General features: G+C 29.6%; 4 protein-coding genes and 1 non-coding gene across 6 annotated transcripts; 3 read left to right on the top strand and 2 right to left on the bottom strand.

Moving 5' to 3' along the window:
* Positions 1–6519: 6519 nt before the first annotated feature.
* On the top strand, positions 6520–10740 carry LOC101256366 (flavonol synthase/flavanone 3-hydroxylase). Of its 2 annotated transcripts, none has more exons than XM_004235599.5 (3): positions 6520–9087; positions 9653–10022; positions 10370–10740. In XM_004235599.5, exons 1-3 carry the CDS (start codon positions 8552–8554, stop codon positions 10601–10603), a joined length of 1140 nt encoding a protein of 379 aa, XP_004235647.1. In that variant the 5' UTR covers positions 6520–8551; the 3' UTR covers positions 10604–10740. The 2 variants fall into 2 exon arrangements, with proteins under 2 accessions (XP_004235647.1, XP_010318530.1); XM_010320228.4 differs by having other exon boundaries at positions 10356–10740.
* A 154-nt stretch (positions 10741–10894) lies between these two features.
* On the bottom strand, positions 10895–11326 carry Stig1 (protein STIG1). The gene has a single exon (NM_001247513.1). It carries the CDS (start codon positions 11324–11326, stop codon positions 10895–10897), a length of 432 nt encoding a protein of 143 aa, NP_001234442.1.
* Positions 11327–12507: 1181 nt separating this feature from the next.
* Positions 12508–14128, bottom strand: LOC101256663 (uncharacterized). The gene is made up of 2 exons (XM_004235600.5): positions 13588–14128; positions 12508–12824 (listed from the first exon to the last, which is right to left on the bottom strand). The coding sequence occupies exons 1-2, from the start codon at positions 13885–13887 to the stop codon at positions 12732–12734; spliced, it is 393 nt and encodes a 130-aa protein (XP_004235648.1). The 5' UTR covers positions 13888–14128; the 3' UTR covers positions 12508–12731.
* Positions 14129–18221: 4093 nt separating this feature from the next.
* LOC101256958 (protein SAWADEE HOMEODOMAIN HOMOLOG 1) lies at positions 18222–22855 on the top strand. Its single transcript, XM_004235601.5, has 9 exons — positions 18222–18379; positions 18488–18573; positions 18650–18695; positions 18943–19171; positions 19885–19957; positions 21388–21439; positions 21969–22112; positions 22255–22374; positions 22471–22855. The coding sequence occupies exons 1-9, from the start codon at positions 18326–18328 to the stop codon at positions 22579–22581; spliced, it is 915 nt and encodes a 304-aa protein (XP_004235649.1). The 5' UTR covers positions 18222–18325; the 3' UTR covers positions 22582–22855.
* Positions 22856–23359: 504 nt separating this feature from the next.
* On the top strand, positions 23360–23432 carry TRNAK-CUU (transfer RNA lysine (anticodon CUU)). Its single transcript has one exon. It is a non-coding gene; the product is annotated as a tRNA-Lys (tRNA).
* Positions 23433–26125: the final 2693 nt, after the last annotated feature.

The raw sequence follows: 26125 nt of genomic DNA, 5'->3' as shown, positions 1-26125 counted from the left end.
GAGACGGATTGAGCTTATTTCATAAATTTTTTATTCAATTTCGTTATGTTCAGCGTAATAACTTTTTATCATTTTAAATTCATCTTCACCTTATCCTGCATAGAGCTGCCCCGCATAAATTTGCCTTTATAATTTTTTTTCTAGTTAAATTTGATACTAAAAATATAAATCATAAAAATAAATTTATTTTTCATTAATTTGTATTGATTTAATAGGATAGTGACTTATAAAATTATTTTTTAGAAGCCAATTCGTAAACATGTAAAAATTTATAATTTTTTATTGAACAATTTTCATTTACTATTTTAAATAATTTAATAACTTTAAAAAATTATTTTAAAAAATAATATTTTACCTCTCTTAAAAAGTTAAAAATTTTGTCTTAACTATTCAAACGACCAAAACATATGAAAACACCCTGCATCTATTGATGATTGGTAAAATGATTAGATATATCTTTAATTAATTTTGTCTATGAAAGTGAATTATATATATATATCTTTATTAATACATAAATAATTTATTTCAGTAATAATCAAAGGGACTTCATTTAATTTGTATAAACATTTCTGATAATCGATAATATTAATCGAAATTATTATCGCTTGCTTCTAATGAGAAATTGGCAAGTCTCCTCCCTGGTGGTTATCAATTGAATTTATTAAATACAACGTAACATACATAAAACTATATATATTATATTCACGTTGCATTAATTTTGCAACTGGATTCTCCTTCGACAACCACCATATGATGACATGCAAACTACGAATCTTAAGTTTGATAAATTAATAATTTATAGAAATTTTTTGTTATATTAATTCATCATGAGAGAGAATTATTAATTATAATACAAAGTTTGGGTGGATAAAAGGAAAGAGCTATCATAACCAATGGAGACACCGAAACAGTACCATGAATAAATAAAGGGAAAATGGTCTGATATACCATTCAACTTTGTCATTTGGAGTTGATATACCCTCGTTATAAAAGTGGCTCATATATGTCCTTATTGTTATACAAACGGCTCACATATACCCCTGCCGTTACAAAATGGCTCACATATACCCTTCACTCTTAACGGAAGTTAAAAATTAGTTTTAAATTTATATTTATTACTTCTAATTTTTTTTAAAAAAAATATTTAGGGGTATATATGATTCTTTAATCAAAGTTCAAGGTATATTCTAATTTTTTTCATACATAAATTATTTTTTGACTTCTTTTATTATAATTATTGAATTTCTGATTCTTATTTTATTTTTTCTTTCATTCCTTAGTTTAAAGAATAAAAAATTAAACTATTTTTTTGTGTGTATTGTAATTTAATTTCGTATTCGAAGAAAAAATTTGATCATCTACAATAAGTTTTACAAGAATATTAGTGAAACATAAATAAATTTGATTATCAAAATAATAATTATAAATTAGTCATTGAAATAAAAAAAAGTCAAAAAAAATATGTTTGACGAGGATTAAATTTACTAATATAGGATTATATTTTTTAGAAAAAAATGACAAAAATTTAGATTATAATTATTATTTTTTAATTTCCGTTAGAGGAAAAGGGTATATGTGACCCATTTGTTTACAAGTAAGGGTATATATGAATTACTTTCATAACAAGGGTTATATCAACTCTAAATGACAAAGTTGAGGGGTATATCAGACCCTTTTCCCACAAATAAAACATAGTAATATATTAAATTGTAATTAGGGTTAAATGAAGATTGAATGTATAGAAACATTATTTTTGTCTTGGAGATATATCGGAGAGAGATTGTTTTCAATAAAATTAAAATTTTCGACTTAAAAAAATAATTTAGAGAATAATAACGAATCATAGGAAAAAAACATCATAAACGTAACAAAACATTTTAAATAACAAACAATAAATATAATAAAATGTGTAGCGTCGAAATTCTAATAAATATATAACTAACTAAATTAAAAGATTGAGTCAAATTACCTACTTTTGGAGTTTTGGTCTTAATGCATCCAAATAAGGAAATTAAAAAATCATTTCATTAATTTATGATTTATTAATACATTCTAGAAGATAATATTCTGACTAATTAATAATATACAGAAAGATCTAAAATCCCATAACCTTTTTTGGCACCAAATTTTCATAGACCAGCCTTGCCGTCCAGTCCATTTAGTATATATCACTCCATACTTTTTTAATCTAATCAAATTCGTTTAAATCGAAATAACATTTGAGCGGATCATTTGTTAATAAAAAGTTACGTGTACATACGATTCAAACAAATAATACAGATCACTTAACTCATTATTAAATATTTACATTCCTCTTATGGCCAAAGCCTGCAACAATTTTTGTAGATCCCATGAAGGTGTATTAAATTCGAGTTTTGATATTCTTTCTTTTCCTTTGAAAAAAAAAAGGAATTAATAATATCAATTTCGTCAGGATCTAAATATCTACTTAGCCAAATAATGTATGATGCTATTATAATTTTTTATTCAAAGTTTTCCAATTATCATATTAATTATATGTTGTTTGAACTTTAATTCAACCACAAAAAAGTAAGTTAACTTTGACTATCATGAGAAAAATGCAAAATTCTCTCTTTTGTTTAATTAATTATTATTTGCAAGATATCAATTTGTTCACACTTACTCTAGAGAAATAGTCAAAATGGGGAAAATACAATTAACCATATAAGTAAGTAGCTGGCATGATTTAGGTATGCTTTGTATTTTCCAATATTAAATCATTCTTACTACTTTTCCATAAAATAATAATATTTTTTATATCTGATAAATATTTTTTTTTATTAATGTCATTATTTTATTGCTACAGAAACATACTGGATTGTTAACATCACATGTTTCAATTTTATGTGACGTACTACACGAAATTTAAAACGAGTTATTGGTTTAAAATTATTTTTTAAAAAGATTAAATAAGAATTTTAAAATTAAATTTACATATGAAAAGATATCTTATTTTCTTTTTCAAATATATTAAAGATAAAAATGTGTCACAGATAGCGTTTAGTAATAGATTTTGTTGAAACTTGAAATATATTAAAGTTAAAAAAGTGAAACTTTACTAAAAAGATTTAATTCGGACTAATTTTTTTTTTGAAAGATTTTGAAGATAAATTTTCAAAAGCTTACCGAATTTCATAAACAAACAAAGTGTTAGATATATTAATTCCCATTTTGTACTCTATACAATCCTCTTAATAATAGTTCTATTATTAGGTCCTTGAATGTTCTTAATCACTCCCATTTTTAGTAGGACACCTATTTAAAAGGAATGTAGGATTAAAATAGGAGAGTATATTAACTACTATGTTGGAAAATTATTTTATTTTGTTATATTTTCCCTGAATTAGTCATGAATATTTTGTTTGACAAAATCTCAAATAGTTTCTATGTCGCCAACTTGAGAAATTTTTACTAAATCCACTTTAATTTCCAAGAATAAAAGAAATAAAAGAAGACAAATTACGTAACTTCACCTTCTCTTTCTTTGAACAGGTTTGTAAATGAACAAACATTTATTAAATACTTAGCCCCAGTTTGTTTCCACTTAATGGATGTCTGAATCTTAATCATTTAGATTTAACTTATTAAGTACATTTGATTTTTAGATTGAAATTTGAATCATTCAGATTCAGCCCATTATAAGTTCATTTGTTTAATTTTTTAAAAAATCTCTTAATGAGTCTGAAGAAGTCTAGATCTGTAGGAGACTCTTAATAACATTCAAACTCATTTGATAAGTTATCAAATAATAAATCATCGCTTCTCTGCTTTGGGCGTGCCTTTCTATTTCATAACTAAAAACTTTTTTCTTCCTTTTCTCAATCAAGCACCATTTTTTTCCTTTTGAATTGGTAAGTTTTCGTAAATTCTTTCAACTTTTTTTTTTATATATTAATAATATTCTTGTATTGACGCGTGCCAAAAACATTGGTTGCAATAATATTTTTGGTGTATTATTGTTGATCAAGGTTTTTGAATGAAAAAATAGTATTCCAAATCATGATTATTAAAACTTTTCAAATTTTTTTAATCAAAAGAGATATATTTTGTTAAAATGAAATTTTTTATAATATTTTATTAATATAATGTTTAAGTTCACTTGCACATTCAAATATTGAAAACAAACAACATTATTATTTAGTGTTCATATTTAGAAACCACATCTTAATATTCAGATGTGTATTCAGATCAAAACACTGAAATTTTAATGCAAATCTTAATATTCAAATTCAGACCTCTTAATTTTAATAAAAACAAATGAGGCCTTAGACTTATTCTAATATTTGCTCGTATATTTTCAACCTTATATATATATTAAAATGTTGTTTAACATTTAAAATATTTAATATTTTATAAAATTATCTATTTTTTTAATAATATTTTTATTTGATGTGAATTGCGATGATATATTTCCTCTTATAGTTGTGAAAAAACAATAAAACAAGCTAAGGGACAAATGTATGGTCGATAACTCTACATTGTCAAGTAATTAAGGTGTACGAAGTTGGATAAGGTACGATAACCACATAAGTATATGATTTAATTAGAAAAATATTGTTCACCTACTAAATCATATAATAATATAAAAATTAGTGTGAAAAGGCATAAATACGAAGACCCTTTCAACTATATTTTCCAAGTCTCTGTCAAAGGTAGGTAAGTTTGTTTTTTTTAATCATCTTTTTTTGTTTTAAGTGTTTATACAAATACTGTGAACTTTGACACTTAACCATCTCATTAATGAGGACCCAATCTATAGATTAATTTGGATTTTTGTTGGTTGAATTATTGCCAAAAGTGTGCTGTTAGATACCTGCCTCTCTGTCTCAAAAGATATCATTACGTTTTTTCAAACCTTTACATCTCTTAGCAAAAAATAAATATAATTTTTCCGTTCGATCGTGGAGTCAGAATATTCACTCATTGAAGAAATTAAAGAGATTGGATATATATGTATAAATTTTGCTTATTTAAATAGCTTATTTTTTTGGAAAAAGATGTCAATTGTTAGTAATGATTGTTCTGAATTAGGTATAGCTTCGTCATTATAGAGTAAGCATTACTCTAATTTCTAAGAGTACTGTAATTTTCAGGATTAATGAAAATGTTGAAAGCTATGACTTCGTTAAATTTTTCAACTGCAAAACTGATTTTACTTATATTGTTGTCCTATAGTTATTGTTGGCCTTTTGGTCTTAGTTTTTTTTTTCTCATTTTTCCTTACAAAGTCACAACTTGTTTTGTTTCTGTTACAACGTCTGTGACTAAGGGTGTGTTCCTTTTCGAGATTTTTTTCAATCTTTTTTTATGTTGTTTGAATAATATTTTTTCTAGGCAAGTAAGTTATTTTAAAATATGAAATTTCGTAAGTGATGTGTACTCTCACCCTTTAACGCATCCTATTTTCATCCTCACATTCGTAATTTCCTACCTCTTCTATCGTTTTGACACTCTATCTTTCGTAATATTTGTCTAAATTATATCTAAATATTTTAGAACTGTAACTTTTGCTTACCAAACGATGAAAAAACAATTAACAAATCAATATCTAAAAATACGTTTGTTTCAATACCGAACACACTCTAATTAGTCAAAGGGGTCCCTACGACGAAACCCTATGATTCGTTGAGCATTGTAGGGTTTATTGTTTTAGAAAATAAAAAATATTTAGTATTCTCGTTTCAATTAGTTTAAATGTCTATAATTGGGCACAAAAATCAAAGTGAGAGATATTAATATTAAGAAATTCACAATCTAAACTAAGTTTGAATCTTTTATTATTATAAATTATATATTTATCTTATTAAATAATGCTACTCCTTCAGTTTCAAAAAACCTAGTTGGACATGGAACGGAGTTTAAAAAAATAAAGAAAACTTTTTAATTTTGTGGTTTTAAATTAAAGTTATATCAAATGTACCAAAATGTCCTTTAATCTTACGGAAAAGTCAAAGTGTTGCCAAAAAAGGAACATATTCATTCTTTTTGAAACATACTAAAAAAGAAAACTGAGTCATTCTTTTTTAAACGAAAAGAGTATATAAATTGCAACGGAGGAAGGAATCTACTAACGTTCAATCAACGTTTTCATAAGTTACAACCAAATGATACACTGTGATGACGTGAATGAAGTTGTTATTCACTTAATCAAAGATCTTAAATTCGAGCCGTGTATATAGAAAAATTCTTAGGTTCAAACATTGGACGGAAAAATAATAAAAAAAAAGTTTTCAAAGGTTGGGAGAAGTTGGTGGATATGCTTAGAGGATTGAGGCATCAAGTTGGTTGAGATTATTTTGACTTTTTGTTTACCTACAACGATAATTATTGCAGGACTCCAAGAGATAGTTGTGGGCCATTGGGCTCTCGTTTGATGTCTACTTTTGGCCCATTAAACCAGATACGTCACGTATCCTTTCTTATCCTTTATTACTATTATTATTATTTGGTCCCCAGAGAGACACGCTTCAAAAACTAAAATCACATCATTCACTTTTTTTTTTTTTTTAAAAAAACTCAAATATTTTTGGGAACATAACGTCACCATTCTTACATTATTACGTAATTTTTAATTTTTTGCAATTATTCAGAATGACGCACAATTTTTTCAAATTTAAATCAGAGATTTCTGATTAAAGGTGAAACAATTTTATCACTACACTATTGAAAATTGTACTCATATTTTTTTTTTTATATAAATAGGAGCAACTTAGTTAATTTATACAAGTGAAAGGGAAACCATGTATAAAATGTGACATATGCATAATTCAATGATTCCATGCAAGTGGAAATGAAAAATATATATAAATTGTGAAAACAAGGTGGCTACTTTGAATATTGAGGTAGCCGACACCAAATAATGAGTTGATTTCATGTATGATGTAATACCAGTTTTAAACAATTGAAAATAATTCATTTTTCCTATGGGAGTCAAGTGTGTAATTGATGTTAACTGTGGTATCAAATCCAGGAAAAAGATTCTTCAACTATTTCAACAAACTTATTCATGTTATTTTTTACGCTCGAAATTACTCACGACAAGTTGAATTAATTACTTCGATTTGTATTCATGGCCAAAGATTATTTTTTTTCTTCAAATTTTACAATAAAACATGATCAAACATCTAATTTTAATTTGCACATACTGTTATTAGTGAGAAAAATATTAAAAACACTTCAAAACTAGGTGTTCATTATTAGTTTTATCCTCGAACTGTGTTGATAGTCTTAAACTAACTGAACTTAAATACAACTTTGATTTCACAACATGAGTGAAATACAATCCTAAGTTCTCGTTAAGTTTAGAAGTGTTTTCAACATTTTTTTTAGCTTTTTATTAACAGTCACACGCAACACAAGAGTTTGAGACTACTTATTATATGATGTGGCAGATCAGGGTGTATATAAGTTTAGTTAATCAAGTGTAGAGATATTTTGCAATTGTCTATAATTTGAAGATGAAACTTAATTTTCGTCAACTTTCAAGGTATTTTTCAAATTTTTTTCTTAAAAATGAGACCAGACATTTTGAAAGTTATTATCTGTTTTGAATTTTTATTTTTGTGGTCTATGCAAAGAAGAAAAAGAAAAAGACAGGATGTTAATAGTACTTCGACCAACATTCCTACAAGTGGATATCTATGAAAATCAATAAGAGAGCTGTCTATGGACTCAAAGAGGGCTTATGGTTAACGGGCCCTTCCAAATATAAGAAAAGATTTATAAAAGTCATTGTTTTAAAAAATCCATAATGTAAACCTACAAAATTTATGACATTAAAAGTGAAATTCATAATGTATCAATCAAATCGAACATTTCGGAGTAATTATGATTTTGATGATAGGATTTTCATCTTTTGGAATGGTGTTTGAGAATTTTGGAAGTCTAGGGTTTTTATTTGGGCCATTCCTTACTGGACTTAAGAGATTCAAAACACAACTCAGAGTGATGTTACAAGAACACCTAGTGTCTAGGGATGACAAATTAAGCCCATTTATCTGCTTAAATTTAGATTGATTATTGACCTAATCTGACATGTAATTTGAATTGATCCATTAGAAATTTTGTCAAAATAGTTTAAGACGCACAAGTATTGAAAAGACGTGATTAGACATGAGATGGGACATTGTAGAGGATTGGATTGCTTATTCTTGTATGCTTGTAGTCGTAGTTCTTATTATTCATGTTACTATAACAACTATATAATGCATCTTGCATTTCGATTATGAGATTATTTTGTAGTAGTTATCGTTAAAGTCAGTCCAGTTAATTAACAGCCCATTATGAAGAAAATTAGCAAAAGGCAATAGTAGTGTTAAGGAAGAAGAGAAAGTATCATACCTGTAAAGCAGAGCTAATATGTGAAAAAGCAGAGCATATTAAAAGCGAAGGGACATGCCGATTCTCCAATTGTATACGACTTTTCGAACATTCTCATCATTGCTGCTTCCTCCTCTTTTTTTTTTTTCCTCTTTTATAATTCTACTAGTATTTTCGTCAATATAACCAATCTGTTTAGATTCTAAAACACATGGCAGTTTCGCCGGAAACAATGCCGGATAGTTCCTTCATCGATTTCCGTGCACCGCCGCCATCTCCGATCGCCTCAGGACGCCGATCCTGCGTTAGGAACGATGAAGTCCTCACGGAATTTCTGCAAAATTCGTTAAGAGTACCAGACCTCGTGCTACCTGATCGAGTATTCCCGAGGCAAAAATCAATTCACAATCCGTCGAAACTCGATTTTCAGTCATTAGCGTCCTTGGACAGTGACGCAATCGCGAAAATTCTGGATTCAGTTGCGACGATTGGATGCTTTGAGGTTGTTAACCATGGAATTTCAGGGGATCTGATCAAGTTAGTTTTATCTGCCGGGGATGGAATCTTTGGGATTTCACCGGAGAGAAAGGAAAAATTGACAAGGTCATCGGAAAAGGCATATGGATTTGAGGAATTTCACGGAGAGGAAGAAAGAGAGACGAGTGAAGAGTTTGTTTGGTGCAGAGGAGATCAAAATTTCAACAAAGAAATGGAGGGAATTTGGCCTCTTGGATTTTCAAATTTCAGGTAATTAAATTCATCAATTTTGTCCCCTCTTTTAATTTGTTCTTAATTAATCAGCCCTTTGTAGTAAGATTGATAATATGAAATTGTAAATTAAATATTTAGCGGTAATGTTTGTTAATTCTATGATTCAATGATCAAAACCTCTAATAAATACCAAGGCTTGTAAGCTCATAAGTCATGACCATAATTGTTTCGATTCAATGGTTAATCCATGCGTTTCGATCAATTTAATGTGATTCAATTATACTCTTATCAAATTTGGTTGCTGGTTGGGAAAGTGTATATAAGCTCGCCTATAAGTCATATCTAATTTGACTGTTCATTTGTCAACATTATTAACATGTTTACTTTGATGAAAATCTTGACTCCGTCACTAGCAACATAACTTATGAAATTATTGCAAACACGTTGTTAGTTATTTTTTTCTCCTTTTATATAATTATTGCTCTTCATGCTTCGCATGCGTGCTAAATGATGATGACTGAATCAACGTTAGATATTCTAAATCATATTAGGTGATAATTCACCTTGTTAATCAATTAAAATTATTCAATTTCAATGACAGTGAAAAGATGGAAAAACTTTTGGATGGCATGGAAGACATATCTGGAAGAATCCTACAATTCCTGCAGCAAAATACTCCTAAAAAATTAATCAATGAAAATATCGATGACGAAAATGGGGATTTGCCAGCAACCTCCATCTGCTATTTACACAAGCATAAAGGAAGTTTAAAAGGGGATGAAGAGTACATGATGAACACCTTGAAATACGATGTGATTCGAATGTTGATAAGAGGATCTGAGTTTCCTCATGCATTGTGCTTGCATGTTAGCAATGGATGCTCAGAGTTTCATGTTTATTCTAAGAAAGGTTGGGTCTCTTTTCAGCCTGGTAAAGATTCACTTATTGTCACCATCGGAGATCTCTTACAGGTAATAAATTTTAACGTCTATGAGTGTATATATATACATATATATATCTTTTTAACCAGAATGAATTTGTTGCCACGATCCATTGAGATTAAAAACTAATAAAATGATCCATTATGATGGCCATCATTGTGTTTAACTTTAGGCCTTTTACTTTTAGTAGTGTCTTTCTTTTCGTATTTTACAAACATCATAAGGGCCCCTTAAGTAACCACTTTGTTCTACCATCATTTTAGATTTAAAAAAATGGAAAAAAGTAATGATAACAATCATTCTTTCGTGGATTTGTAATATGTCACTTGAAGTCTTTAAGATTTATGTTTTTATTTTCATGAGTTGAATTGTTTTAGAGATGGAGTGGTGGACAATACAAGCATGTGATAGGAAGGGCTGTTTATCAAGGTAAAACAGAGGATTGTGTATCCATGGCTTTACTAATTTCTCCTCCTAAGATCGTCGAAGATAACTCTACTAAGCATGAACATGAACAAGAGAAGACCATTTCAATTGGGCAACAAATTATTATCGCGATAGCTTCTATTCTTATTTACAATTTCTTCATTTATATCTATAATAAGCTTTGAAGATTTTCTATAATGAGTCTGATATAGAGCATTTCAGTTTGCCTTTTAATTTCCTTCTCTTTATTTTTGTTGTTGTTAGATTGTACATGGTTTTCGGATATGTTTTGTCAAATATATGAGATTTAAGATTTTGATCATGCTATTATCTTTATTTAAAGATCTCTCATATAGATGTAAGCAACTAGAAAACTTGAAAATTAGTTATCTAACTAAAAAACTTGAACAAGATGTAACATTTCACCCAGGGGATAGGGGAATTGGTTATTGGTACAGATAGAGAAATACATTAAATTAGGCACTGACACAAAGGCCAAATGAGCAGTTCTGACCAGGAGAGCATACATTGTTACACTTGCCACAATTTCCGTTGTCTTTCTTGATGTCCACACAGATCCCACCGCAGCATCTTGTTCCAACGATACAGACGAGGCCACAGGAGCCACAGTTGAACCTGTTGGTGAACAAATCAACACAAAAGTAGTTGAAACAACATGTACGGTGTTCTGATAATCTCTTGCAAGTTTTGCAGATCAAGTCATCGTCATCAGAATTATCTTTTCCTAGCTGTCTGGGAGGAGGAAATACAACTTTTCGTGCAGAAAGAGCAACGTTGGTGTAAGAGTTTGTAGTTGAATATGTATGGTTTGTCACAGATCCGGATATAATGGTAATTGGTGTGCTAGAAAGAGCAAGGATGGCGATGAGAAGGATGATAAAATCCATTATTGATACTTGTGGTTTCTGCTGAACTGGTAACAAGGTTTTATAAATAAAAGAGTGTGGCATGAGAACATAATGTCAAATACAAAAATCTAGGGTCCATGCGCAAGAATCTGAAATAACATGGCTTGTTATGCGATAAGTCAAAGTTGCATAATGCACAAATACAAGCCTATGCAGTTGATAAATGTCAAAACCTATGCAGTTTGCTTTTTGAACTTCTTGGCACCAAGAGCTAGTGACAGATCTTGGAGCCAAATTATAAGGAATTACTTGGAAGGTTGGACCTGAATCCATACAAGTTGCAGTAGGGAAACGTTGATTTCTCAAATCTACATTGCTTTCACTCACCATCTGTCACTGTTGGATTTACAGTATCTAGTGAAGATGATGATGCGATTCAAACAAAGACAAAGTTCTCGTTGTATATATGTATTTACACACTTGTATAAATACATATATATGCATCAATAAAGAACATTCATCGGAAAATTCCCAAATCAACTCTCATTTCCTCAGTCTTTCTACAGTCACACAACTAAATTTTGCACAAGGCTTTTTGATTGTTAATTGAAAAGATCACACCAGAAATGAAAGACATATACGTCTTTAAGTTTAGTAGAAAATGGTTGTGATGAAATGAATTTTGCATCATTTTTACTATATGATCATGAAGAATCAGTTATACATGCGCCAGTTATATTTGATTATATGAATCAATCACCAAGTGTAAATCCTAATCGATCTAAAATAGCAATATGGATCATTTGAACTGATATTAGGAGATGGGATGATCTTAGAAAGAATTTCAACATTTTGAAGCATCAATCCTTCCCATGTTTGACTACTCAGAATACATTACGGGGGTTAAAGTCTTCACAACTCTAGTCCTTGATAAGTTTCCAGAGTTGTTCTCACTGCTAGAGGACTCTTCCCATGTTTGAGCTGGCCATCAGACATGATAAATTCATGTTGACAGCCTCGTAATTCTTGATAAGATTGTGCTACTGAAATATATCTACTTGCTTTATTATACTATTGTATAAAGCCTCTAGGATCATCATTTTCCTCGTCCGTCTTTGGCTTCTCTGCAATAATTCTCCTCAGAAACTTGCTTTCCTTTTGAGCATATGGAAACATACTCAACTTGGGGTTTAGAATACATTAATTTCACCAACATAATGTTCTACAACATAGAATCATCAATACTGTGATTCAGCAATTCTTATTCTTTTGTCAAAATTACACAAACATACAAGTTAAAGAATCAAATAACAATATTACACACTAAAAAATCAAAAGCAGCAGCTTCACTAGGAAGAAAAATAAATAAAGAATGTAGTTACTATTTCTTACTATAGATGGAAGAATATAGTAAGAAGCCAACCTTGTTTTAACACATCTTTACCTAATACTCTGTATCACTTATTAGACGCCTATGCCGATTGTAATGCTTCTCAATGAAGACCTTTGAAGCCCCTTGTACAGTTCTGCGCCATGTCTATCCATATGTAGAAAAAAAAAGTGATTTAGAACAAACTTATCATTATAACTGTAAGGACCGAAAATAAGCAGGTGTAAATGCAGAAGTTAGCAAAGCAAACCTCGAAAGACTACGAGTAAAAAGATAATGAGAAACATACCAAAAGACACAGAGATTTAACGTGATTTAGACAATCGACTTACGTCCACAAAGGAGATGAGCAATCCAAAAATACAAAGGGAAACAACCTCAACCAATTCACTCGTAATACATGGGAAGTTCACACAAATGATAACATATCAAGCTTGTGACCCATAATTATCCCTCTAACCAAAACACTCTCAAAGGCTTTAAGACTACCTTGTGAATAGTCCTCTATTTATAGAATCCTAAACATTTTCTTACAAAAAAAAAATTAGTCAATACAGAACATTTTCCTAAAATAAAAATCCATTTATAGTAAGAAATTTATGGCAAATAAAACCTAACAATAACATTAATTTGAACCAATATCAGAATATAACAATATCTTTACTCGAATGCACTAAGATTCGTTTGGTCGGGAATAAGTTATTAGATTAGTTATTCCAATTGTTAACACTACAATTTATCCCCAAAAAAAACATGGAATAAACTAATCCTGAAATCAATTATCTCTGCCTAAATATTTGAAGCTATTTGATGAAATTAGCTTGCTCTGTTATTATTATTGCTTATTTGATAATTAAATCAGTCAATCTGCTGATGAAATAGCAAGTGATGAAGAATGAATTACTCTAACCTTCTCAATAGTACCAAAAAAGGATCTGTTGTTGAGATTTCTAGCTCTAAGCTTTGCTTTTACAATCAGCGCCGCAGATCTTTGAGAAGCTGCGGGAGGTAACAGGGACTTCCTTTCTCCGAAAACATGATTATTAGTATCAACTTTCGTTTGCAGTGTTCTTTTCCTTCTTTTAGCTAATCTGAGCTCCTTTTTAACTTCTAATTCAGAATCCATCTCAGCAAACTTCCTCAGTAACTGATCTGATGATGCCTTTGTAACATGCTGAACTTTACCACCATTTCCTTTTGCACCTTCCATTGATGATTATGTGAATAGAGAAGAAGAAAATTAACAACTCAAATAACAAAAAAGGAAACAGAGATATTAGATATGTAAATCGTGAATTGTGGAAGACGAGGAGTTTGTCTCAACAACGGTTACTATGTGCCTTAATATGCACCAAGAGTCGACCGTTGGACAATAATTTACATCTATATTAAAAAATTAATTATAGTATAGTTTTTTTTCCTAATATTGAAGATAAAAAAACCCTCTAGCTATTTAAAAAGTGTCAAAAACAGCTCGTTAATTATACTATATAGTCAAATATGCTCCCATCGTTATTAAAGTGGGAAAAAAGTGCCCATGTATTGAAAGGAATCTCAAGATCAACTAAAAATGCATTAGGATGATTAAAATTGAGATTAATATGATAGGGGTATTATTTAGTTTAGTGGATTGGGTTGAGTCCATTTTAAAAAATAGAGGCATATTTGATCTTATAGTATATTTAAAAATAAACTTAGCTAATATACGAAGTAAAAACATATATTCATGACTTTTCTTCGTGCTTTACACAAGAAAATATCTATACAAAACGACCAAGTAAATTTAATAAAAAATTATGTGTCGCGTAAATATATATAAAAAAAATTAGATGGAATATGAGAAATTAATATTATAGGATAATTTTGAACTTTTTTAAAGTACAAGGACGTATCTAATCCTAAAATTTGATTAGAACCAAATATATTTAAAAAGTAAATACTATAATTTATTTGTTAGAGAATAATAATCCTTTCCTCCATCATATAATGTTCTTTATTAGAATTTTCAAGAGATCCCTTTTCTTAAATCATAATCTTTTGGGCATCTATGTCTTCCAATTTGGAGACCTCTATGCCCTTCAAAGTTACATAAATACTAGTGAATTTAATTGCGCTATGCGCGATTTTAAATTTTTTATATAAATTGTGTTTATGTATTTCTAATAAAATTTACGCACAAATTATATTTTCATTTCAATTATTTTTTAAATTTTTTTTAATTTATATATTATTTATTATTTATAATCACTTAAAAGTTCTAAATCTTCTATAGGTACTCGTGTAATAAACTTATAAGTGAAAGAAAAAAATAATTATTTTTCTTAATAGAAAGTAGAGAAAGAAAAGAATTTCAAGAAATTTTGTATATATTTTGAGCTTATATATGAAATCGTTTTTAAACTTTTTTTTTTTTAAAAAAAAATGAAGAATCACAAATACATTTACAAATATACTTATCAAAAAAAGAAGAAAAAAATAAGAACCACAAAGTATATTGTCTATATCGATTTTTCGAACGTTGAGACTAAATGAATCATAAGAAATTTAGAGAAAAACATCATTATACTATTTTTTAAAATAAACCAACAAATATTATAAATTATCTTACAAAATTTTCAAAAGTATTGAATTTGATAATCTCTAAAAGTAATGAATTTGACAATCTCTATATGTGTTAGTCTCTTCATCCTCTTTCTTATAATTGATTTATCATATACTTGTATTCCATTTAATGTAGTATATGTTGTTACTTATGTTTGATTGAACATTGTTTGGTACAATAAAAAAAGTTGCAAAATATGTATGAATTATTTCAACTTCACTGCAACGATATATTTGTCATAAAAAAGTTAAGTTTTGTCTCTATTGTTAAATCAAAGATACATAAAAATAGCTCTCAAAATTACATTGTCAATTAAGAAGTAGAAAAATGTTTATGATTTTGTAGAGTATATACACTTCCGATTCCATTTTATTTTGTTTCTTATATTTTGTTCGAGAGTTAAATTATATGAACTTTCACCCTTATTATATTGAATATGTGTTTTTTTAATCATATTAATGTGAAAAACATTGAATCTTATAGTATTTTTTGTACATATTTCAAAATATTTAAATTTTAATTCTAAAATAATGGATTAATCTAATTCAATTGAGCATTGAGAATAGTTAAAATAACCATAAAAAGGTAAAATATGATAAGTAAAATGAACGAAAGCAGTAATCACTTTAGAATTTAACATTGAGGTAGATGTTATAGGTCGAATATATGAGACTCATTGATGTAGATTTTAACACATGATATCAAAATTTATCAAATATTGAGTAAGAAATATTTTAATAAAGAGTTCTCAAAGTAGTTCTCAACCAAAAGAATACATCAATTATTTAGTAATTGAAATATATTATGAGACTCCTTGATTTATCAAAATATCAAGATTTGAATGTTGAGTAAGAATTAATAAAGAAATGATAAAATAGTTCTCAATCAAAACAATACATACCTTAATTTGGCCGTAAGAATGAATTCATTAAGTTTTATCAAAATAGAATATTTAATAGCACATGAATTTCTCAAAATAAAGTATGAAAGATGCAAATTAAAAATAAAATATTGTAAATCTGCAAAGTAGAAATTGATATTATTCCTTTGACTCCTTTAAACATATACCTGCAAAATAAGAAGTTCGACTCTACATGTTGGAACCAATGAGTACATGTAAAAACTGAAAATGAAAATTTGAAAAAAAAACACTCAAACAAAAATATTTAACCATAATATCCTAAATAATTGAAATGATAGCAATTTTTGTCATATGTAATAACAAACTACTTACAAAAAAAAAAAAAAAAAAAATCTTAAGCACTTCAACTACTATATATAAAATTAGGGAAACAACATTAAACTTGTTACTCATCATGTGGAGGATAAAAGCATTTCTTTAGTCTCGAATCTTGATTATCTTACGCTCCTCTAACATGCTCCTTTGAACATATACCTACAAAATAAGAATTTCGACTCCATATGTTGGAACCAATCAGTACATATAAAAATTGAAAATGGAAATTTGAAAAAAAAAATATTAAAAAAAATATTTAACCATAATATCGCAAATCATTAAGATGATAGCAATTTTTGTCATATGTAACATGCATTTTGGATATTTATATAGTGATAGATGAAGTCATGAGAATTAAATACAAGGAAGATAAAAAATCATTTTATTTTGTAGAATAGCCCTTTAGGAGGAGTTATTAGAGGATTAATGGTAGTCTTTTGAGTTTCATAAACTTATTTTTTTTAATGAGAAATAAAGAAGAGTTAATGAGGAAGGTATAATTAAAAAATATAATTTTAAAGTGATTTTTAACCTATCATATAAATAAAAAATAAATTTTTAATTTTTTTAAAAAAAGATAAATATGAATGGTGACCATTGAGATTGAGATTTGCCACATCACCTAATCTTTTATTTAGCTTTATTATATATATAATTTTTTTTATTTATAAAAAATAATAAAAATAGAAGGTATAAATTATAATAACAATAAAAACTAAAAAATTTATAATAATATAAACTTGAAAATAATATGTAGAAAACGGACATTAGGAAAAAAATATTATAAAAATGAATTTTTTTATGTTTGAGGCAATATGGTAGCCTTTTGAAATTCCTTGATTTAAAGAAGGTGTAATTATCATTAAATAACTAATTAATAGTAAAATATATATACACATAAAATTATCGTGTAAGAAATAATTTAAAAAGTCATATTTTTTTTTAAAAAAATAGAAAATATTTTTCTGGTCATTGAGGCATGCCACATAGGCGGAATGAAGATCCTCATTTATATATATATATTGATTTTTAAATTACAAATTTATTTTTGATTTTATAAGGAAGAGCAACTTTTATATTTAGCAAACATAAAAATTAATTTTTTATGTTATAGTTATAGTTTGCATAATTGCATTGAGCATCAAATTGTATGAATCGTTGGGGGCATTATATTTGTATAGAATCGCTGACAACCTTTTATTTGTATAAATCATTCGTAGCCTCTGGTTTGTATAAATCGTTGATAACCTATCAATTCAATTTTAGGTATTTGTATATCTGTATAAAATTTGAATTTGTACACAATTAAATCGAAATAAAATGTTTGTATATCAAATCTCTCTCGCTTTATACAAACACAAATTATATATTTTGTATAATCTGTGTTTGTATAAAAAACGAGAAAAAGACGAAAGTGAACTGTACAATTATAAGTGTATAGTACAAAGATATATGTATCTGCATGTGTATATACATTAGAGTCGAGGGATAAATTGACAAACAAGAATTTCTGAATAATAGCAGTTTGCTACGAGATACAATTGAATCAAATTATGATTAAATTATTTAATTTATTTGTTACCCGATTTGGCCCATTTCAGTTGAGTTTCGTTTGGAGTACTTGAGTTACATGACTCGCTCCAATTGCCGTCATCATACACACACGTGTCAACTATCTATTGGATTAACACGTACACTAAACACTCACCTCGACTCAGAGGATCTAAAAGCACTTAACAAAATCCCACAAGAACACAGTGCTTTCTCTCTCTTCTCTTATTCTGTGTTTGGTTTACACAGCCAAAAAAAATGGATGATTTGATGGAAACAGATGAAGAATTAATGGATTTCACCTTAGCTGAAGTAAATTTCAATTCAATTTTTCGATTAAAGTATTGCATGTCTTTTGGATTAAATTAAATTACTAAATGTGGATTAATTTTCTGAGGATTTTCAGTTTTGTGTCAACAGGCTATGGAAATGACCACTTTCTTTAAAGGATTGAAAGGAAAATCAATCAGTCAAGAGTTGTGTCAAGAATTTGCTAACAAGTTTAGGTAACAAAAAAATTAGATTAAATTGTCTTTTATTTCTTATATATATATATATATAGCTAATTGTTAATTCTTGCAGTTCTTCACCATTTCGTACTGGGAAATCTATAATAAAAGGGGAACAGGTTTATCTCTGAACTTTATCAATATTCTCTGTTTTCATCGCCCGTTTGAATTTGTTTGTCTCGTTTTGACTTCACATTAAGTATACAAAGTAAAAGATATTTTTTGGATCGTGTGTAGCATGTGAAAAGTTGAAATTAAAGAATTGTTAAAATAGAAAGAGACATTCTTTTTTAGACAGACTAATTGAAATGGAGGGACTATATGAATCTTCTTGTGAATTTTCATTATGTTTTTGTCATGTCAAAGGTGAAAAGTTGGTTTCTTGATAAGCAAAAACCAAAAGCAGCTGAAGTCCCTGATGATGATTATGTAGAACATGTTGATGATTACGAAGAACCTATTGTTCCTAAACGACGAGGAAGAAAACCAAAATCTAAAAACACAAGTTCATCTCTGGTGGTCTACAAAAAATACGATGCTTGTGGTTACACAAGACTCCCAGAATGTGCATATGACTTGCCTCAGAGGCCCAGAGGTTACTAATTTCTCACTGGCCTCTATTTGTCTAATGATTTGAGACTGCATTTTTGAGCTATGGTTATTCATGGTTACATGTTTGATTTCGTCCTAGTTTATTCGTATAGATGTATGAATCACATGAAAATTCTTTTGAGCTGCGGAAATATAGATGACTATGAAAAAAGAAGGATTAGATATAAAGAAAGTTCTTCATGTAACTAGCACACATGAGCCACCGGTATCTTCTTTTCCTGTTAATTTGTTTAAACCTGCTATTTTGCTAAAATTTTCTAGTCTTATGAGTTTGGCAAAAAGTTTCATTCAAATGTGCCAACATCAAATACTTTGATGGGGCCTGAAGTCTTACAAATTTAGTCTTATCTAATTGATTTTGTTCCCAAGATACTCCAGTTTAATTTAAACAGTTGCTAGCATCTTGGTGAAACCACGAGATAATTTACGTAATGGATATCCTGTCGTTTTAAGACATTTTTCTTGATTTTATCTGTTTTCTCTGTATTTTCGTACTTATCATGGTTGAACATAGAGAGTACTTGCCTTACAGTGTCGTATTATAATATGCATGACAGCATGAGTGCAACATCATGAGAAAAATGATGTATTGTATAAGCGATAACCAGACACGTATTTTAACTAGAGTGCCTTGAACTTTGTAACTACTTGGTTGCTGTTACTGTCAGTCTCAGGTCAATGTGCATTCTATTGTAGTTTCTGCAGCAGAGATGGCCAAAGAACTCAGAGGGTTGTCTTTTGAAGCTCTGTCAGCAAAGGATTTAGCTTGGTGAGTATTTGATATAGCTATAGCGTTCCCTATATGACAAATAGTGCTTTGTTTTCCTTAGATTCTACATGTTTAGACCTAATCTATTTCTCCTCATAGATCACAGCCATGGAAAAAGCATCGCTGCTAGTGGCCCTTTAGGTTGGAAAAGAATTACTTAAACGAATGACATAATTTGCATTTCTTGTATACTTAAAAAACCTGCACCTTAGATTGCCAAAGGTGATAAAATGTCATGATGAAACATCAGATCTCTTGTAGTCAATTTGTGCTGGTAAAACCAACTTTTGGATTTATCCGAGTTCAACAGCTTGAGAGTTGAGTTTTAGAAGTTGAAGCTAGTAAAGATGTATTAAGGCATTCTGGAACAGTGATAGGAAGCATAAGAAGCTACTTATAAGTGGAAAACAATCACCTCATCAGAGTACTGATCTATCATTTTCTCTCAACTTCTATCATGAAATGTCGAAGAAAAATGAACATACCATACTGTAGAGGCAAGTCTTTCATACCTCAGACTGAAAACAAAAGTTGGCTGAATGGTTCAGGCATTAACAGGATGAGCTGGTGCTAGTCATAGCAACTTTTTGTCCTGAGCATCGATTTCTATGAAAATATGAATGTCGTAAAGGTCTAAGGTCAATGAATCCGGTGTGACAAAACTCCTTTCTCGATAGTAATTCTAGATTTTTATATCCAATGCTTCCTAGTTTAGGCAAAAGGAACCAGCTTGAGTTGCTTGTATGCTTTCTGAACTCTACTCACCAAGAATTATGTTACCATATCGATGTATGAATTCGATAAGATATTACTCACCCTCCAAAAACTACGCTACAGATCTTGAATTATATACTGAGATGTTATAAAGAGAGATCACTCCAGTGCTTAAAGTCATGAAGCACTTCGGAAGCAAGCTTTCATTGCTTCTCATCAGTGAAGCGAAGCAACTTGAAAGAAGTTTGCGCTTCAGACATTGTGACATACATTCCTCTGTCAATACTCTTCAGCGTTTTCTTACTGTCTTCTTTCTGTTCTTTCATTTGCAACAACCCTTTGTATACAACTTCTGTTTCTCTGCTTCTTTGTTAGTCTCGTTTGTTCAAAATGACTTTTGCTTCTCCTTATCTTTGTGCAAGTCTCTTCTACTTTTGAACTTCTTTTTGCTACTATTATTTGCTGTTTACTATCCTTTTTCTCCTTCTCAATCTGTTTCTATCTCATCCCTATTCTCCAACTCTAGATTATGGACTGACTTTTAGGAAAACAAAGAATGACTCTTGCGAATGAAGCTAAGTTTTAATGAAGTCCTAACGTAATTAATATGAAATTAAACACTGCAAAGTGTGTTATGCTCTGGAAGGCTCTTACTGCAGCGGCAAAATTGATAATAACCCTGTCTGACCAAGTAGCGGTTTCTCTGGCTTTTGCAGGTATGACGTGGGCTCATTTCTCAACTTCAGAGTTCTTTACACGGGCGAGCTTGTAAGATGTTTGTTCTCTCTGATCCTTTATCTGGTTTACCTACTTGTGTTGACATTTTAAACTAAAATATGCCCGTTGGTTCTTGTTTACCTGGACGTCATAGGTGGAGCTAGGTAAGGTCAAGGGGGTTTATTGATGAAACTTTATACTGTTTATACATGGTTAAAATGACATATTTTATGTATATATTGCAGATGTTGAACTTTCTTTTGCTTCTTCGTGTGTTTACTTTCGTATTTTCAACCCTGTAATTAAACAACCTGGCTCTGACACTGCTGGAAGTTATAATAATCTAGTGGTCACGGTGTATGTGAGAGATTTAAGACATCTCCTTGACCCCACTGTTAAGTAGGAAACGTCTAATATTTCCCTGGACCTGAGTGAAGTAGCAACAGTTCTGTGAATGCTCCCCTAGGTTTTATATGATAGAATGCATTGATTACTGAATTTGAAACGTAGATGATGGACTCACTTGTCACTCACACATACATTTTTAAGTCTGAAATATATGAAATATTTCGTTTTGCAGGAAGTTCGTGTAAGATTTGCTGGCTTTGGTAATGAAGAAGATGAATGGGTGAATGTTAAAAGGGGAGTACGTGAACGTTCTGTTCCCTTAGAGCCCTCAGAATGTGTCAAGCTGAGTGTTGGAGATCCTGTGATGTGCTTCAGGGTATCATTTCATTTTTCCAACTTTTGTTAAGAATAATAACTCGGTTCTTAAAAACCACCATAGATATCACGAAATATGTCTCCTCTTCATTTCTACGAGTCTGGTTATGCTCAATTTGTAATGGTATGTTCCAAATTCACAGGAAGATGAATATCTCGCAGTATATGGTGACGCAGAGGTTGTGGAGATCCAAAGAAATCTACATGATAATACAAGATGCACGTGCATCTTTGTCGTCCGCTATGACTTAGATAAGGCTGAGGTAAATCATTGAAACAATGGCATGTAATGGTAGACTGGTAGTATATTGATGTCAATACTCAATACTAATAATTTCATTGTTATTGTTCTGATGCAGGAGAAAATTGTACTGGACAAGATATGTTGCAGACCGAACTTCATCAATAACAAGAACAAGAACAACAACGACAACACACCCACTGAAATTTCCACCACAAGTGGAGTCTGAAGAAGATAGGATGTAGTTAACTCGTGTCAGTGATGCTAGATGGTTAAACAAAGAAAACACACCTAAGTCACTAAGCATCCTAACTTGGGAAGTGTTCAAAACTCTACTTGTGTATTACGTTTAATTGTGTGTCTTGTACAAGTTTCATGAATACAATGGTGAATGACTGTATCTCGATGGTCTGGTAGAACCTTAAACTCACCAGGCCAGAGCATCCGGGGCGTTGTGCTCGAATTTTGGATGTTGGAAGCAATGTAATTTTTAGCATTCCTTTCCTTTGTTCTTATTTTCTGCCCACTTTTCTATCGGAAACAACCTCTCTATCTCACAAAGGTAAGGGTATGGTGTACGTATATGATATATCCCACCCTTTCCACACCTCACTTGTGAATTGCACTAGGTAAGTTGTTGTTTTTCTATATTGTCTCTTTGCTGATTACTGATTGAATGGGTTATTAGACCACATTTATAACAAGAGTTGTAATCTTAAGATGATTTTGAATGGTATTTGATAAGTGAGGTCTGAGGATTTCTATAGTCCACCCCAACTTACTTGATATTGAACCATAGTTTGTTGCTGTAGAATCACTCAACTTATGGCTGGATACCAGAAAATAAATGGCTTATTACTTAAAAATGATTAAAGTATTGCTAAAAGCAAGTAAAATCTAAAGATTAGAAGTGATTGAGTAGTATTTAGGATAGTGAATGATAACAAAATTGAGGTTGTGTTTCACAGAATTAGTAATAACAATAATTTAATAAATTTAAGCAACTAGCCCGTCTAGCTCAGTTGGTAGAGCGCAAGGCTCTTAACCTTGTGGTCGTGGGTTCGAGCCCCACGGTGGGCGTGTCATTTTTTAAAAAATTTTTTCAATCAATTTTGGGCGTTCCAATTTTTTATTTTTAAAAAAAATCAATTTCAAGATTGTATTGGGTATTTATCAATTAATGAGATTCAAATCTTTATAAGTTGTAAAGATATTTTTTTTCAAATTTTATTTTCACAAGGAATGGACAGTGAAGTTTAAATGCTTAAATATACATTTAAATTCATACCAAACTAAACAAAAAAGGACACGTAATTTACGTAGCATAATAAACGTGATACTTCATTTAGGATGCAAAGTGTCACGTAGAACACATCTATCTAGCTATTCAACTTTATGAACATTTAATTGCGCAAAGGACAAAAATCACATACTTTTACAGTAAAATTATCTTTTGTCCCTCATAAGTTTATAATTACAAAAATTACTCAAACTGATACAATAATATAAGTGCTGATACATTAATATGATGCGCGAGATATATTAATCGTAAAGTAAGATATGTTACATTTTATACATGACACACTAATCTGGTGTATATTTTATACACGATACACTAATGTGATGCGCGAAATACATTAATCTGATGTGTGGGATACATTAATTTGATGCGCCAGATATATTAATTTCATGCGCGGGATACATTAATCTGATGTGTGAAAATGAGTGAATTTTGAGAATTTATACTAATAGAGGATAATGGTAATAAGAGAATTTAAAAGATGAAATTTCTGTAATTTATCCGATTTAATCACCTAGTTATGTACCTCCAAAATTAACGAATGTAAATGTGAGGCAAGTTAGAGGGTATAATATCTAATTTTTGCTCAAAGATGAAAAAGGACTGCTAAATGTTTTAGCAGAATCTTGTGAATCAGACATTGTGAGTGTGATTGTCAATCATCATTTCTAGTTTAACTTTACCTATATTTAGAAATTGACACCACATTATTGGCTCTCAACTTTTAATATAATGTTGCCTTCCATCTATTTATTCTACTGTTCATGAGAGAGAGAGAGAAAAAAAGTAAAAATTATCAACCAAAAATATTATTTTGATTTTTTTTTTTAAAAAAAAGTGATTGGGGACCTATTACAGCTCTCTTTAGCTAAGTGCGCACCCAATCATAGAGTAGGAATTCGACTTCATAAAAATAAGTAAAGCAGAAAAAGACTACAATAACTTCACTTGTGGGGTTAGCGGAGCCATCTTAGACGAAGGGTGGTTAGGTACTTAACATTCGTCTATGTAACGTATAGAGGTTAAATATGTTATTATAATGGCTTTGTATTAAAATTTGCATATTTTAACATAATTAAAAAAAAAAATTACACATTCTTCGCTGATCCATGAAAGTGGGAAATACAAATTTGTATTGACCATGTTTCTTGGTAATTTAAGTTCAAACTGGTGTCGTCAATATCACTCATCATATAAAATAATTTAAAATAGGGTGAAAATTATTTACGTCTCTCAACTTTACTTTAAAAGTCAAATTTCCACGACAATTTTCAATCCAACTTATATCAATTATTAATATTTTAAGATGCTAATATTTATTTTTACTCTTATATTATCGACCTTTTATTATGATATATATTTTTCTAATATATAAAGTAAAAAAAAACGTATCTAAAATAGCAATAGATTCAAAGCAGGAAGAAAAAACAAAAATGAGAAATTTGCATATTCAATCGTGCAAAAAGGATATAACGATTGCTTAATACGTTATACATTATCTAAGTTGGATAATAACTGTATAAGAAGATAAGGATGAGGAGATGTATAAATTTTCATTCATATAATTAAAAGGTATGGTCCTTTTTAGATTTATTATATCATTTTCATATTCATATATCCTATAAGAGTTCATAATAATGCATTGCTAAATAATTGTTGAGTGACAAGTCCCTTTAGCTAGCTCACTTTATACAAAAGTGTTCTAATTATGTTGATGTTTCAGCTTTATTGAATTGCTATACTTCTTTTTTCCTTATATATAGGCATCAATATATGGCATAATAGTATTTAGTATATACCTTCCTTAACAATGGTGTTAGTGGCAATTTAATTGGTTGGTGGAATATGAGATTTAGCCACCACATAAAACTCCTTAAATATAATATGGTTGATCTTTTCAATATTTTTTTGTGTTTTAGTTCATGTGGTATCGTTTAACTCGATTTAAATTTGGTTTAAAAAATAAAAAAATATGTAAAATAAATCATGAATATTTATATGCTTAAAAATCATTTATCATTATGTTAAGGGCTGAGGGGGGATTCAGAAGTAAAGTTTCTTTTCGAGGCAAACTAAAAAAAGTGTTAAACTGAGACATAGAGAGTATAATGTAAATACGTTTAGTTATTTATATAAAAGGGAAAGAGTGTCACCTAAAAGACTCCCTCATGCTCTTCGTATTTATTTTATGTCTTGAAAATATCAAATAAAACTTAATTCTACATTATAGTATCACATAAAGGTTCGCTACTTCTTCTCCTCTAAAAAAAATAAAAATAAAATTTAACTCCTCCAGGATCTGCTCTATCTTTTTACTTTCTTAATAACTCGAACTCATAATTTTCATATTAAAAATGATCGAATAATTACCATCCGAACAACTCCCTCATGTCAGAGTGCTCACTATCGATTTGCTACTAATTGTAGTTTATTTTTATGCCCCAGAACAACAAAAACAATATGATCTTATTAA

This window comes from Solanum lycopersicum, chromosome 3 (genome assembly GCF_036512215.1).
Source record: "Solanum lycopersicum chromosome 3, SLM_r2.1".
NCBI lineage: Eukaryota > Viridiplantae > Streptophyta > Magnoliopsida > Solanales > Solanaceae > Solanum > Solanum lycopersicum.
This window is presented reverse-complemented; position numbering and strand designations above follow the sequence as displayed.